The following is a 15264-nucleotide window of genomic DNA, read 5'->3' as shown; positions in this document are numbered from 1 at the left end:
AACTGTCCGGAAGTAAATGGAGAAAGAGACAGGTGTAATTAAACTGTACCCATAGGTTCTTCCATTTTGATTATAGGTAGAAATTGCACAGCTGAGTAAGTTACAGAAGAACTTGAGATTCTACACAAGTCTTTTGTGCCTTGTATAGATAAGGTCTACCTCGAAAATCCCATTTATCTATAATACTTTTCATCATATTGTACTTAACATAAGCTCTATAAGTGAAATGGATGCAAATGATCATTACAAATTACAAACATAAGGCTCTTTTTTTGCTGTTACACATATGAACAAACACATGGTAGGAGGCAGATTTTATTGCAGGCAGGGCATGGTGAAACGTAGACGAGAAAAACCCAGAATAATTGATAAAACACAGCGGGAAATCAATCCCTTGAGATACAGGTCTTTTTCACAAGTTGTTTATAATAAAAAAGGAATTTATAAGTGAAAAATAATGTCCTGTCAGTTGTCCTTGAATTAACTGTGCTTACATCAAGGGTTCCTGTAATAAAATATGGAAGAGCAGCTCCAATTTTCTATTTTTCGAGCCTAAATCCTTTGTTTAAAATTCAGACCTCGATGTTTATGCACTGTTCAATGCCATTACAAGGTGTTTACAATAACTAAAATCGACAAAACCCTTTCCATTATCCTTTCCCAAACATAACATAGTCAACAAGCACCATGCACAATAAACAATGGTCCGTAGAGTGGAAGGTGGTTCGATCCCCTTGCCCCGTCACACCAAAAGCTATTAAACAAATTGTACTTGTCCTTGTTGTTACCCTGCCTGGCGCTCACCATCATACAGCCATGACTGGTCGGATCGGTGTCTGTTCAATCCGCCTGAGGCCGTGTTAAACTACGGCATGGTATCTCAGTGGGCGAGCGCTGTAAACCTGACATAAGCCCGGACCAGTAGCCACACACATGCATGCACATCTCTATAGAAGAAAACATGAACAACGTTAAACCCCATTTGACATCACCATAGAATAAAATGTCACTAAATGATCACTATGTGCATTAATAATAGTGCAATAAACAACGCAAGACAAAGCATTGACACTTTTTCAGCAAGGCTGGAATGGCTGGTTTATCGTGTCTGTCGGTGAACAGGCACCAGGTAGTAATCATTGCATCCTGCTGCTCCCTGGTCGCGTTGGTCATCCGGCATGTGGTAGTGAGGTTCAGCAGCATCTCCTTCTGGTGATCCGATTGGCTGCTGGACACGTGACTCATCCGGTTGAGAGTAGTAGACCACGCCCTTATCGCCTCCTTCGTTAGACGTGGAGCCCGCGTGTGCTGACCTCCTAAAACACGATAATGCTCAGTCAGAACGAATGGATAATATTGTTGTATTTCTGCTTTTGTTGATATGTCTCACAGGATGAAAACATTATGACAAATACTATTTCAAGTCCGTGTTATTATTATTTACCTTTTAACACAAATGGCCATGATGAAACCAACAGAGGCAAACCCTGTGACAAAGCCAACGCACACAAACACAATCTGGGTGTGACCTGCAATGAAAAGGAAACAATGGACATATGTTATCCAGGACAAAACAGAATATCCCGACGTCGGAGTGCCTGGGGACAGATTAGACCCGTAAAGATCCGGGGTAGAATTGGTCTTCAGCAACCCATGTTTGCCGCAAAAGGTGACTATGCTTGTCATATAGCTAGAATATTGCTGAGTGCGGTGTTAAGCAACAAACAAACAAATGAAGACACAACTTGCAAGCGTAAGACCCCCAACACAGAAAATAACCCTTTTACTGGAATCATCGAGTATGGCTGCAGTGTTGACCTGGAGTCATAATAGGGAGCATTTATTTTTTAAAACGACCATCAGTGGATTACTGAACTGCCACAAGACACAATGCCTCAGCGTAATCATCAGTCTATGCTCATCCCAAACCCGAGATGCGTTCATGATGTACTTGTAAACTATGTAGATATTAACCACATGCCACAGATGTAGTGATAAATACAATAACACTATTTTCTTAATAATTCAAACACTCTTCACCTGACGAAGATCGTGGCGCCCCATGTGTGTCACGAGTCTCTGATTCTGAAACAATTTTTAAAAAATGATATGGGGGCATATAGATTAATGCAATTACAATGAAGGACAAAGACGTCCAGTTTGACCAACTCAAGTTTTAAACTATGTTTTTCAATCCAATTGACGTTTTCTCATATGAAAGAAAATAAATAAGATGTCAGAAGAATGTATTCATTGAACCATGCCCGATAAACATTGTAACTCACATTTTGTTTCCTCTCCAAATACAACATGCTCTGAATGGTCTAGGACACTCAACTACGCTGCTTGCAACTTACAACAGCTAATAGCATTATTGGAATCTCCCTATTTATTATGGTTGAGAAAGAGGTGCTTCCTTCAAGTATCACTTTCGCTTGATGCGGTTCACCTGTTTTAATCAGATATGGAAGAAGAATCACTTGGTGAATTTGGAATAAATAAAATTGAGTCTCTCCAACAGACCATAGAGTATATATTTTATTAAACAATTGCACTCTCACCCCATCAGCTCGTGGTAAGTAAGCTACCATACTTTATACATACATGATAGATTATTTTTCGTTTCCTTAGCACCGTACGTTTATACTAATAACGTTTCGTTTTTTCGTTGGTGTCAATCTAACTTTCAAATTATGTCAGCTTAATTTTGTGGATAATTATTCTGAATGAGTGACCGAGCATATATAGACAAGTAGAAATAGTGAGTGAGTGAGTGAGTATGGTATTACGACACAATTAACCATTATCACGGCGGGGGACACCAGAAAAGGGCTTCACACATTGTACACATGTCGGGAATCGAACCCGGGTCTTCGGCGTGACGAGCGAACGCTTTAACCACTAGTTTACCCCACCGCCCCTCAAAGTAGAAATAGCAAAGGACATACCCTTACATGCGACTGTAACGTCAGAGCCGTTGTGTCCTGTAAAAAAAGAAGATAATTAATTAACGAAGACGTTTAACATTACACGTTTTGTCAACAAAGGTGCCTTATTCAATAATTACCTTCAAGTCTCATCCATATCTTGTCAGGGAGATAGTCACGGATAACGTCCATCTGTAAACTCCACTCTGGTTGGCTGATGTAGATCTCCTTCATGAAGTGGACTGCCTGGTCACCACCCTGGATTGTGTACACTTTACGTGTCTTGTCCCTGATGGACAGTGTGGTCACGTGGCTGTTGCCCAGTCTGACGTCCAGCAGGGTGACGCGGCTCACAGCTCCACTGACTGTACAGGTGCAGTTGCTTGTTTCCAGAGATGACATCTTCAGTCGGTTGCTGCTGATGTAGACCTCCTTGCCTGTTTTGGTCTTGCTGTCACACAACATGACACTGGGAACTTGCTCTGAAAAGTCATATCACGACTGATAAGTTCTTCATGAGGAGGGGTGGTCGGGTAGCCTAATGGTTAAAGCGTTCGAGTTTGATTCCCGATATAGGTACAATCAGTCCCCCGTCGTGATATTGCTGGAATATTGCTAAAAGCGGCATAAAACTACACTCACTCACTGTATTAGGAGTCATAAATTTGATTTGTTAACAAGGGATGATGCTTTGCTCTAGACGTGATATATAGGAAAGTATATAATCAATGCTTATGGTCGTATTTGCATATGTGAATATAAGTACGCACATCTGAAACTATGTATATGCAATAATATATATTCATGCATACACTCCTTCGGAAATATACAACGCTTAAATATAACAGAGAGCAACATAAAGACTTGAATTGTTAGCACAGTCTGGTCAGCTGGCTGTTTCGGTACGTTTGCTTCGTGACATTCAGATTCCACTATTGTAGTATGTGAGCCAATCTATGTAATGAGCATCACCTTGACAACTAGTGCACAAAGACGTTGTTTCAGTGGTAACATGGCACAAACCAAAACAAAGGTGGAACATAGTCTCGCTTAAAGTTAGAAATCTTCACTATATGTCCCTGTAAATGGCAGGCTGTAATTTACCTTTAACACACTGATGCATCACCACCAGATGTGACGGGCGTTTCTTTCTCTCTCCTACTGGGAGGTCCTTCAGACCATGGATAGCGTTAACCAAAGAAATAACCTTTTGGAGTGTCGTCACATGTTTTAGGTCAGTCTGTTATTACGTGTACAATATGAATGCAGAAAGGAATGAAACAGAATATATAATACAAATGTGAGTGGTGAGGGTAGGACCACAACGTCTACAACGTGGGGCATACTCTTAACATTAAAACTTGCACTAAACATATGTCCATAGCTATATCAATCTCTTTACCTTTGACACACTGATGCAATACAACCAGATGTGACGGGCGCTTCTTTCTCTCTCCCACTCGGAGGTCCTTCAGACCATGGATAGTGGAACTCGTGTCACTCTCCAGGATACAGTACCTCTTCTGACTACACTCCTCCAGAACCTCCATGATCGCGGCCTGATAAGCCATCTTCTGATGCACACCCGACGCGTTTAACAAACATTCCCCAACGTCATATAATTCATCATTGAATTTTTCTACACAGGATCTGTAGTCTGCATTCCTGTCGTCACCGTCCTTACTTACATGAGCTTTTTGCAAGAACTGTTTGACCTGCAGTGATTCATTTCTGAGACACTTGATCTCTTTACTCCCCTGATTGTAACAAACGCTAATAACGTCCCCTTCTATTTCTGCCACATCCACTTTGTCACAAATGATGGAACCTGAAGTATAACAGAAAAAAGTGCATGAGCTCATTTCACAAAGATTATTGATTTGTATTTTGAATTCAGGAACAGGGAAGTTCAGGACAACGTCAGTGTGAAGAGTGAGTATACATTCAACGTCGCATTGACAATAAGAGAGTCAGGTTTCCCGGATGGCATCCGTTGGGAAAAGAAACAGAAGGAAAAAGAGAGGTTCCAGATTACCCATTCAAGGTGGTCAAAACGTACAATGTAAAACCAAAGGGCTAACATACAGTCTCAAGCATTTGACGATGTTCACCAAATATTTGACAACATTAAAACATAGTCTGGTCGACTATTGAGAGCAAACTGAAAACTCGAAAAACTGAAATATTGGAAAAGGGTCCAAGAGGAAAGCACTTGCAGATAAGAAGGCAACCGTCACATAAAGTCATATTGTAATTAAAAGGCACTCTTACTAATGACCTATTTCAAATAATAAATGCTGCATAAAACACGGTATAAGCAGATCTAATATTTGAAACGCATTTATACAATAAAGTCCGACATTATTTGCCATTGTCGCAGATTTTCATGCCATGTACTTTGTCAAACATCAACTCAGCTCCCCGCTTTATAAGAGACCTATAGTGGAATCTAATCCTATATGCAACACAGAGATATAAATAGCATATTGTTGCTTCCAGTTCACTTGAAGAACGCATTTATGTATACGACCGTGTTTCTAAACACATTTGAATTGTCAAACTTGATACTTTTTTTCAAGAAGCGCGAAATACAGATGGACGGCAGAAATTTAAGAAATAAGTTAATTCTTTCGGCTGAGGGAAATATTTGACTCACCATACCAGAGCCATACAACGATATATAGATAGAGCACATTCAAAACACTACAAGTTCATATCAAATACAGTTGACCTCAAAACCGTATCACCATGTAATTACCAGTGGCATGGATTGTTTCATTGAAATATGGTGTCCCCCGCTGTGATATTGCTGGAATATTGCTGAAAGCGGCGTGAATATTAGTCACAAGTACATTAAACTCAAGTAAATCGTTGTTAAATTTATCAACAAGCGCAAAGAAAGCTGTCTTTCATTTGCAGTCTGTTGTGTATAAACTTGGCGTTGTTAGACCTCACATTTTCTTTAACCTGTTTGATTGACAAATACATCCGATCTTATTGTATGGCGAAGAATTATGGGGATGTCGAGAGCTTTAATTCTATCGAAAAGGTTCACAAAAGTCTTAATGTGGGCATGTCAACTCCCAGTAATATGGTTTATGGTGAATGTGGGAGGTTCCCACTATATACAACATCTTGTACTCGATACCTACGCTATTGGCTGAAGTTATTATGTGTACCTGAACATCGTTTGCCAAGGAAAGCCTATAATATGCTGGTATATCTTGATAATATTGGGAAGAACACATGGGCTTCCCGTATACGCTTAACTCTTATTAATTATTGCTTTGGGTTCATATGGATCTCGCAATTATATTGATGACATGAATATGTTTTTACAACAATTTCGTACTCGTGCTGTAGATATGTTCCGACAGGATTGGCATTCTACACTTTCAGGAAGTTCGAGATACGAAACATATCGTACTATTAAGTTTCTCCTTGAACTAGGGTCGTATCTTTCAAATTTAAGATGCAAACACCAAGGCAATACATTTATACGCTTTAGGCTTGGTCTGAGTGATTAAAAAGAGAATAGAGGAAGATATTTAACAAAATAAAGAATGAATTATATACCCGCCTGGTTATTTCCATGTATATCTACTAACAACTTTGAATGTATGTCTGCTGTCAAGCAAAACGTATAGCGATCAACTACAAGTATCTTTATACATTCACCATGCTTTTGTGTTACGTCAGTTGTTGTTGTCTTGATAGTCCGTATACTACAATATTTGGTAAAGTAACTGTATGTCTATGTAACTCACTTGTATATGGGCCAATGGCCTTTCATAAAAAAAATACCATTGAATTGAAGTGAATTCAATTGAATAATGCTAACAGGAAATCGATCTAGATCATGTTTTTGCGTCTCAATGAAGTGGTTCAAGTATTATGGGGAATGTTTAGGTTTGGGTACATGAAGCGAATATAGATTTTGATTATAACCGATCGTCAGTAATCCCAATTTCGCCATTGCAACCTACAGAAAATGTCATCCGATACCTGAACACTCCTAATTCTGCCATATTAGAATGGAAACCACCTGTGTTATCATTACAGGTTTTGAACTTTGATTCGATTTTCTTTTGTTTAATTCGAAACCACACGCTGAACATATCTAATCTACGTGTGAAACCTCTACATTGAAAACACGAGGTTTATCTCCCAGGCCTACATCCCTGGTGTCCAGGACAGGTCAGATTGCAAGATTAAAAAATGTCATGGAAAAATAGTTTTCAAATTTATGATTAGGGTTATCCATGTTTGACAAATGGTCGCCTGCTTAACAACGACTAAAATACGTTTATCAGTAAATTGCATTTGAGTCAAGCATTAGGTGGGAAGGAGGAACTTTAGCGACGGACACACTATCCATTATCATTATCAAACAATACGTTATGTGATGAACAGGAAAAAATGTTATTTGTGCGTATTAATCTACTTACCAGAGCAATAGGATACCATTAATACCAGTATTGTTCCAGACACCCTCACGTCGCCCATGGCTGCACACGCGTGCTGTGGCTTCAAAACATTTCCTCATGTCGACTCTCGGGTGAACGAGTCACGAGACATATTTCCTGTGACCTGTGATAGTTTGCCCGTTTGAAAATGGGTCTGCAGAAATGTGTTTTTTTACAATAAATTTTTTTTCTCCTCATGTTTTTGCATCAATAACCTTTACACCTTATATTTCTATAACACTACAGTACAACTAATATCCCTTTCACTTTAATTAACTATCTTTTGAACAGCCTTTGCTGATAACATTGTAAGATTGTGTCCATTAACAGTCGTGTGTGACCACTGGTAGTTAATGGGGCGCCGGCGGGATCTAGTATTGATTACCCAAATGGGGGAAGATGTGAAGCCCTTTTTTTAGTGTCCCCTGTCGGGTATTGCTTGAACATTGGGTGAAGCCTAACTAACGAAATCTGTAAGTAAAAGAACTATTTGTGAAACCAATTAACAACCAACAAGAAGTATACAATCAACAAATGTATTACAAAAGTAATTAAGTTTACAAATCATTACAAATTACTGCACAGCAATTACAATGGCAGTAAACAATAGAGTTGTAGTACAATATTCAATGGCAATACAATGTACCAACGTACAATGTACAATGCAATGTACCAAATACAAAAATACAGTGGTGATAGCAAAAATCAGTGATAATAATATATATTCACCCAATGGCGACAGTGGTCAAGCTTCCGAGATGGGCTAGGCAGGAAATCAGGGACGATGAGTGATCCTCACATGAAAGCTGGTTCCGATGTGATGAAAATGCGTGAGAGACACGTTAACACGTCCCCTTATATACAGCACAACTAGCTACTGGAAAGTTCTACACAGAGCCTTCACCAGTATAACGGCACGAGAACATTACAGAGGTTTCTATAACAAACTATCACTGTCCGCGGCATGCCGGACCGGAAGTTTATACACCACACCAGCATCTCAATATAGTATCTTCCTGAAGACTGATCACTGTCTAAACACAATACAATGAGCGTCTACCGAATCCCAATAGAAACAATGCAACACAGTCACAATAATTGTTAAACAATGAAATACGCTGTCATATAACAGCTTGTAAACATCAGTCATATTGCCAAGCCGTTTGTAACATTCGCTAGAAATACAGACGGGAGTGACGTGTTGTACCTTGTACAGCGCATAAGCCACAACTCAGGCGACATTAGGAAACATTGGTCGCGGAGAGTGGTTGGATGGATGGCACTGTTTGGCAAGTTTGACTCTTACCCCTTCCTGAAGCACATGTGTCACATGCGGTGTCTCCTTAGGTAAGGGACTTGGTTCGCAATATGAATCTGTTCAACCAGCAGTGAATGGGTACCCGGTAGTATGAGATAATACTTTGATTGTTTACCTTCTAGGGCGTCATAAGGCAGCTTGGGTTGTATACTCCCCAGGAAGCTGAGAATGAAATTCGCGTGCACACTGACCCTCTGACCGGGGTGATAATGTAGCGCTTTGAGTATGCTTTAGGGCGTGGATACGGTATGCACATGTTTGTTTGTTGTTGGTTGTTGTTCTTCATCATCATCATCATCATTATTATTAGTATTATTATTATTATTATTATTATTAGTAGTAGTAGTAGTAGTAGTATTAATAGTAAGAATAAGAAAACAGCATATACCGCCGTGTTGCGTGTCAAATGCTACGTCCAGCACAAGTGTGAGTGACTGAGTGAGTGAGTGAGTTGCTGGGTGGCTGGTTGGGTGGGTGAGTGAGTATGGAGTCACAGTAACAAGTGTAACCATCCTGGTTTGTGTCATCGTACCCGACGGCATGATCCTTACTCATGCTGTCAACCACTGGTTACCATGCCAAGACGAACATGACGATAAATCTGGCATACTGCAGACTGCGTGGTGTAAAACAACATTCACTCAGTCACTCGTTGTATGGGAAAACCATCGTTTCAAGCAAGGAGACATTGATGAAATCACCAGAAACAAGGTGGTTTCTAGTGTATCTGGGGTGTCACAGAATATGAAACAACGGAAGTGGGTACAGTGATTGAGATTCTCTTTTCTGGTGTTCCCAGCTGTGATATTGCTGGAATATTGCTAAAAGCGGTGTAAAACCTCACTCACTCACTCACTCACTCACTCACTCACTCACTCACTCATTCACTCACTAAGTAGCCTTTCATCTGTGTCTTTCATACTGTGCCGTTTATTTCAAGTTTCATACTTGATTGAAATTCACATAATTATAAAGACATGGTAAGGATTAGGTTTTTATTGCCGTGTTATTTAACGTGATACTTTTTACTATCCATACTTGATGGCCAAGTTCGAGTCGCCTGATATGCTCACATCAAGGTTATATTGTAAACGGACAAGGTTAAAATGGTTTCATATATTTTAGTCAAGTTATTTAGATACGTGCTATTTCTAAGGTAGCCTTAAATATGGTGCATGATGAATCCTCTTTGTACAATGAATAATGTAGTGAGAATAAAAAGCTCTTCAAATCCGAAAACCGAAGATAATACTCAGATCACTCAGCCACGCAGAAAAATTATGAAGCAGTTTGAACATTGAGAGACGAGGAAATACTTTGATAGAAGTAAATACTAAGAGAGTTGAATTTCTGTTATGTATATATACATGTGTAACCGGGGCTGTTCATAAATAACACGGGTTGTTGTATCTGAAGAGGATTTATTGACGGTCTGAACAAACGCCCTGAAACATATACCTAAAATAATAAATATACACTTAAATACATCTTTCACAGTGGTTCGCTCGTCACGCCGAAGACCCTGGTTCGATTCCCCACATGGGTACAATGTGTGAAGCCCATGTCTGGTGTTCCCGGCCGTGGTATTGCTGGAATATGCTTAAAGCGGCGGTAAACCATACTCACTCACTCACTCACTCACTCACTCGTTCACTCACTCACTCACTCACTCACTCACTCACCTCTGTATGTGGGTGGTACACGCGTCATGAGTGTGCTGAAGACTAAAAAACTATAATTGTAATAGAGTTGCAGTTCAATAAGATGGCATGGTGTGTATTCTATATAAGTCCTCATATATCGTAACATAGCTCCAAATATCGGCATCTCCACCTTGCCTACAGTTTGTCACCGACAGGGAGATATAGCAACAGAGATTCATAACAATGTAAAGTTCATATACCGCTATATTGCCTTACATGTAAAATACTTCAGGTTTAGCATTGGCCAGTGACGTGCTGATGCACCGCTACCGACAGTTTGGATAGTGTTATGTTCTCAGTGTAAGTCACAGTCCACTAACATGGAGTTGTACCGGTGTTAGTTATGTATAACAAAGAGGTTAAGGAAGAGAATTTATGGATGTCAACTTCTTTATTATGAGGAACACAACGTTCCAGAGTACATGCTTACTCCTTCATCAGGTGAATCATTCATCTGATGAAGGAGTAAGTATATACTCCGAAACGCAGTGATTCTCATAATATAGAAGTTGACATACATACATTTTCTTCCCTATGTGTATCCCTTCTAAATGCCTTTTAAAGACTTAACAAAGAGGTTGTCATCCATGAAACTCCTTGTCATGGTTACACCCCACTTTTACAAACACTCTCAGAAAGGTGAGTTGAGGTGAGGTGAAATGGGGTTTATCGTCGCGTCCAAGATTATTGCACTTATATAGCGACGTGCATGCACATATGTGTGCGTGTGTGTGGCTGCTTTTACTAGTCCGGACTGATGCCGCTTAGCGTGCTAGCCCACTGAGATACGATGCCGAAGTCTAACATGAATACCCAACTCAGACACAGTATACTGACTCAGAGCCGACCAGTCCTTGTTTAAGCCCCTTAATGCCGAGCGCCAGACATGGTAACAACAAGTACCATCTTTTAACGTCTTTTGGTATGACGCGGCCTGGGATGGAACCCCGGACCTTCCGCTCTCCGGGCGGATGCTCTTCCACTAGACCACGGAGGCGGTCACTCTCACAAAGACTCTCATAATGCAGGCATCATCACATGTTCGTATGAGACAAGTATTTTACAGCCCACCAGTAGACTCCTGCTGACTATACGAGCTTTAAATCACCATTCTATAACAGTGAAACCCCGCTGTTATGTATGATTTGAAGGTTCACTGCGACTGGCTTGTCAGATAACAATTGTATTAAGGATAACGATAATGAATGGAATGAATTATTCAGATTATGTGGAATCAGAAACAACATCCAGGCTCGACAGCTTGCTATTACAGATGTTCAAGACTGGTATTGCATGACAACGGCCTATTGATATAATATGTCACACCAGGCTACTCCTTTGCGCCCAACACGACGTTAGATCGAGGGCTGTCTGTGTCATCCCTATCTGTACCGCAGGACCGCGATAGAGCGCTGTGCTCAGTTTTTTGGAGGGGGTGCAATTAGAATCTTCGGAGCACTATGATCAGTTTCAGGGGAGGATTCAACTTGAATCTTTACAGCATTGTTGTCGGTTTCAGCGGAGGATTCAAGTTGAATCGTCATTGCGTTGTGGTCTGTTTTAGGGGAGGATTCAACTTGACTCTTCATAGCGTTGTGGTCGGTATCAGCGGAGGATTCAAGTTGAATCGTCATGGCGTTGTGGTCGGTTTTAGGGGAGGATTCAAGTTGAATCGTCATAGCGTTGTGGTTGGTTTTAGGGGAGGATTCAAGTTGACTCTTCAGAGCGTTGTGGTCGGTTTCAGAGGGGATTCAACTTGAATCGTCATAGCGTTGTGGTTGGTTTTAGGGGATGATTCAACACTTGAATCAGTGGGATTCAGGGGACGTGGGTCCCCGGCTGTGGGTTGATGAGAGGAGGACACACCCAGAACCTGGTGGGGTACGGCGTAGATAGGATCCTCGTAGTCGTTGTCTTCCGGTGCATCGTGGGCCGGTTGTGGAGCAGCAATCGGTTTGAGTTGGCGCTGCTTCCTGTGCACAATAATAACTAATGTACTAGTACACTGTAATAACTGTTTTATGTCATGGTGGCTACCTGTTAAGGAAGGAATAACTGACGGTAGCGAAACCCGGGCGCAATACGGTAATGTTCATAGATTGGCATACACAACTGATGTTTTTAGAAAGGGCTCTTAATGAAACGCCAATATATGATATCAGTTAAAAAAGGGTTGGGATTTGTCATGTTATGCATTATCCGTGCCCCAGAATACGTTCATTGCGCGACCCAATTCCTATCATGATCACTAGATCAGCGTGCACACATATGACATTCCCCGCTCCATGGGGAGCATACAGCTCGATTTTCCTTTACCATCACATCCATTTGGGTATCCTGCTTATTTTGTGTATCCAAGCTTATTTCGAAAGTCATTTAGGAGACATCACATGTAACATGTGTTTCAGTGTCGGGCAGGACAAGAGGCCTAGAACATCTCAGGAGTCACCAATCCACAACTCTCCGAAGCCGGCGTTGCTTGACTCTTAACGGGGAAGTTAACAGCAAGAAACATATTTAATCATCTTAGGGAATGTAACCAAAACATATTCGAGAGAGTTAAAAGATGAAGTCTTTTGTTTGGTTCCTTTGTTTGTTGTTTAACGCCGCACTCAGCAATATTCCAGCTATATGACGGCGGTCTGTAAATAATCGATTCTGGACCAGACAATCCATCGACTGACATCATGAGCCTCGATCTGCACAATTGGGATACGATGACATGCATCAACCAAGTCACCCGATCCTGTTTTTCAGCTGATAATATGATAATATTTAATTAAATGGCAGTTTAAATGCGTCTTCTCGCAGATTCTGCTGTTTGTGACGAGGTGCAATTAGGTGATCTAAAAGAAGAAAGCATAAACGTTTGTTACAATAACCAACACAAAAGCATCCAGTGCTCCAGGAACGAGAAACTCCTGGTGCTGAAGATACTGCAACGGGCAACAGTAGACGCGGACTGTAAAGACTCCAGTACGGAGTACAGTTGTTGTCGCGCTAAGCTCGTTGACAAACTGTATGACATTGGAGGATGTTCTCTCAACCAGACAGATGCTGGTGCCAAGAGGACCTATTAGGCAGCCATCACGGAGGTTCTTGAGGAGTGTAGTCAGAAGAGGTACTGTATCCTGGAGAGTGACCTGGGATCGTCAATCCACGCCCTCAAGGATCTTACAGTGGGCGACGCAGGGGCACGACCATCACATCTGATGGTCATTTATAAGTGCACCAAAGGTAAAGTGAGTGAGTGAGTGAGTTGGGGGTTGAGTGAGTGAGTTTGGTAACGCTACTTTGGACAGTATTTCAGTTCATGCAGGCTTTAGACATCTATAATTTCTTTGAGGCCGGCGACACGCAATAAGACGGACATGTTGCAAACAACGGCAGTCACGGCGGACACACGGTAGACACAAGGAAGACACACGGAAGACACACGGTAGACACACGGTAGACACACGGCGGACACACGGTAGATACACGGTAGACACGCGGTAGACACGGTAGACACACGGTAGACACACGGTAGACACAGGGTAGACACACAGTAGGCACACGGAAGACACACGGAAGACACACGGTAGACACACGGCAGACACGCGGTAGACACACGGTGGACACACGGTAGACACAGGGTAGACACACGGTAGACACACGGTAGACACAGGGTAGACACACGGTAGACACACGGTAGACACACGGAAGACACACGGTAGACACACGGTAGACACACGGCGGACACACGTAGATACACGGTAGACACGCGGTAGACACATAGTAGACACACGGTAGACACACGGTAGACACAGGGTAGACACACAGTAGGCACACGGAAGACACACGGAAGACACACGGTAGACACACGGCAGACAAGCGGTAGACACACGGTGGACACACGGTAGACACAGGGTAAACACACGGTAGACACACGGTAGACACAGGGTAGACACACGGTAGACACACGGTAGACACACGGCAGACACACGGTAGACACACTGTAGACACACGGTAGACACACGGAAGACACACGGTAGACACATAGTAGACACACGGTAGACACAAGGTAGACACAGGGTAGACACAGGGTAGACACACGGCAGACACACGGTAGACACACGCGGCAGACACACGGTAGACATACGGAAGACAGACGGTAGACACACGGAAGACACAGGGTAGAAACATGGTAGACACACGGTCGACACAAGGTAGACACACGGTAGACACAGGGTAGACACACGACAGACACACGGTAGACACATGGCAAACACACGGCAGATACACGGTAGACACCAATAGACATACGGTAGACACACGGAAGACACACGGTAGACACGGCAGACAATCGGTAGACACACGGAAGACACACGGTAGATACACGGCAGACACAGGGTAGACACACGGCAGACACACGGTAGACACACGGTAGACATACGACACACACACGGTAGACGCACGGTAGACACACGGAAGACACACGGTAAACACAGGGTAGACAGTTACGTATTCTACCATAAACTGCAGATGGCAAAACAACACAAGTGATAACTTTTTTAGTGCTCTAATTATGCCATTTACAAAAAGGTCCAGTGAACATAGTTCACAGGAGCTAATGCATTGCACACAATATGTCATATTGGCGGGGAATAAGAGTATTTCATGCTTGTTACTCCTGTGTTTTGAATCGTTGGCGTAAGGACCTGGACCATATTTGTTACGATGTTAATGTTCAAGGAATCGCAAAACTGGATGGCAAGTCAGCTGGTAAAATGGGTGTCGTGACGCTCGCCTACTACATCAGCACCACCGGCGTGGCCCTCGTTGTCGGCCTCGCCCTCGTCCTCGCCATC

General features: G+C 42.0%; 1 protein-coding gene across 1 annotated transcript; it reads right to left on the bottom strand.

The window, feature by feature from the left end:
* Positions 1-3056: 3056 nt before the first annotated feature.
* On the bottom strand, positions 3057-7457 carry LOC125372780. Its single transcript, XM_048383413.1, has 3 exons — positions 7376-7457; positions 4330-4755; positions 3057-3409 (listed from the first exon to the last, which is right to left on the bottom strand). Exons 1-3 carry the CDS (start codon positions 7431-7433, stop codon positions 3057-3059), a joined length of 837 nt encoding a protein of 278 aa, XP_048239370.1. The 5' UTR covers positions 7434-7457.
* Positions 7458-15264: the final 7807 nt, after the last annotated feature.

The sequence above is a fragment of the Haliotis rufescens genome, unplaced genomic scaffold (assembly GCF_023055435.1).
Source record: "Haliotis rufescens isolate VD_foot unplaced genomic scaffold, xgHalRufe1.0.p SCAF_48, whole genome shotgun sequence".
In the NCBI taxonomy this organism is placed as follows: Eukaryota; Metazoa; Mollusca; class Gastropoda; order Lepetellida; family Haliotidae; genus Haliotis; species Haliotis rufescens.
Note: the sequence above shows the minus strand (reverse complement) of the source record. Positions and strands in the feature narration are given on the sequence as shown.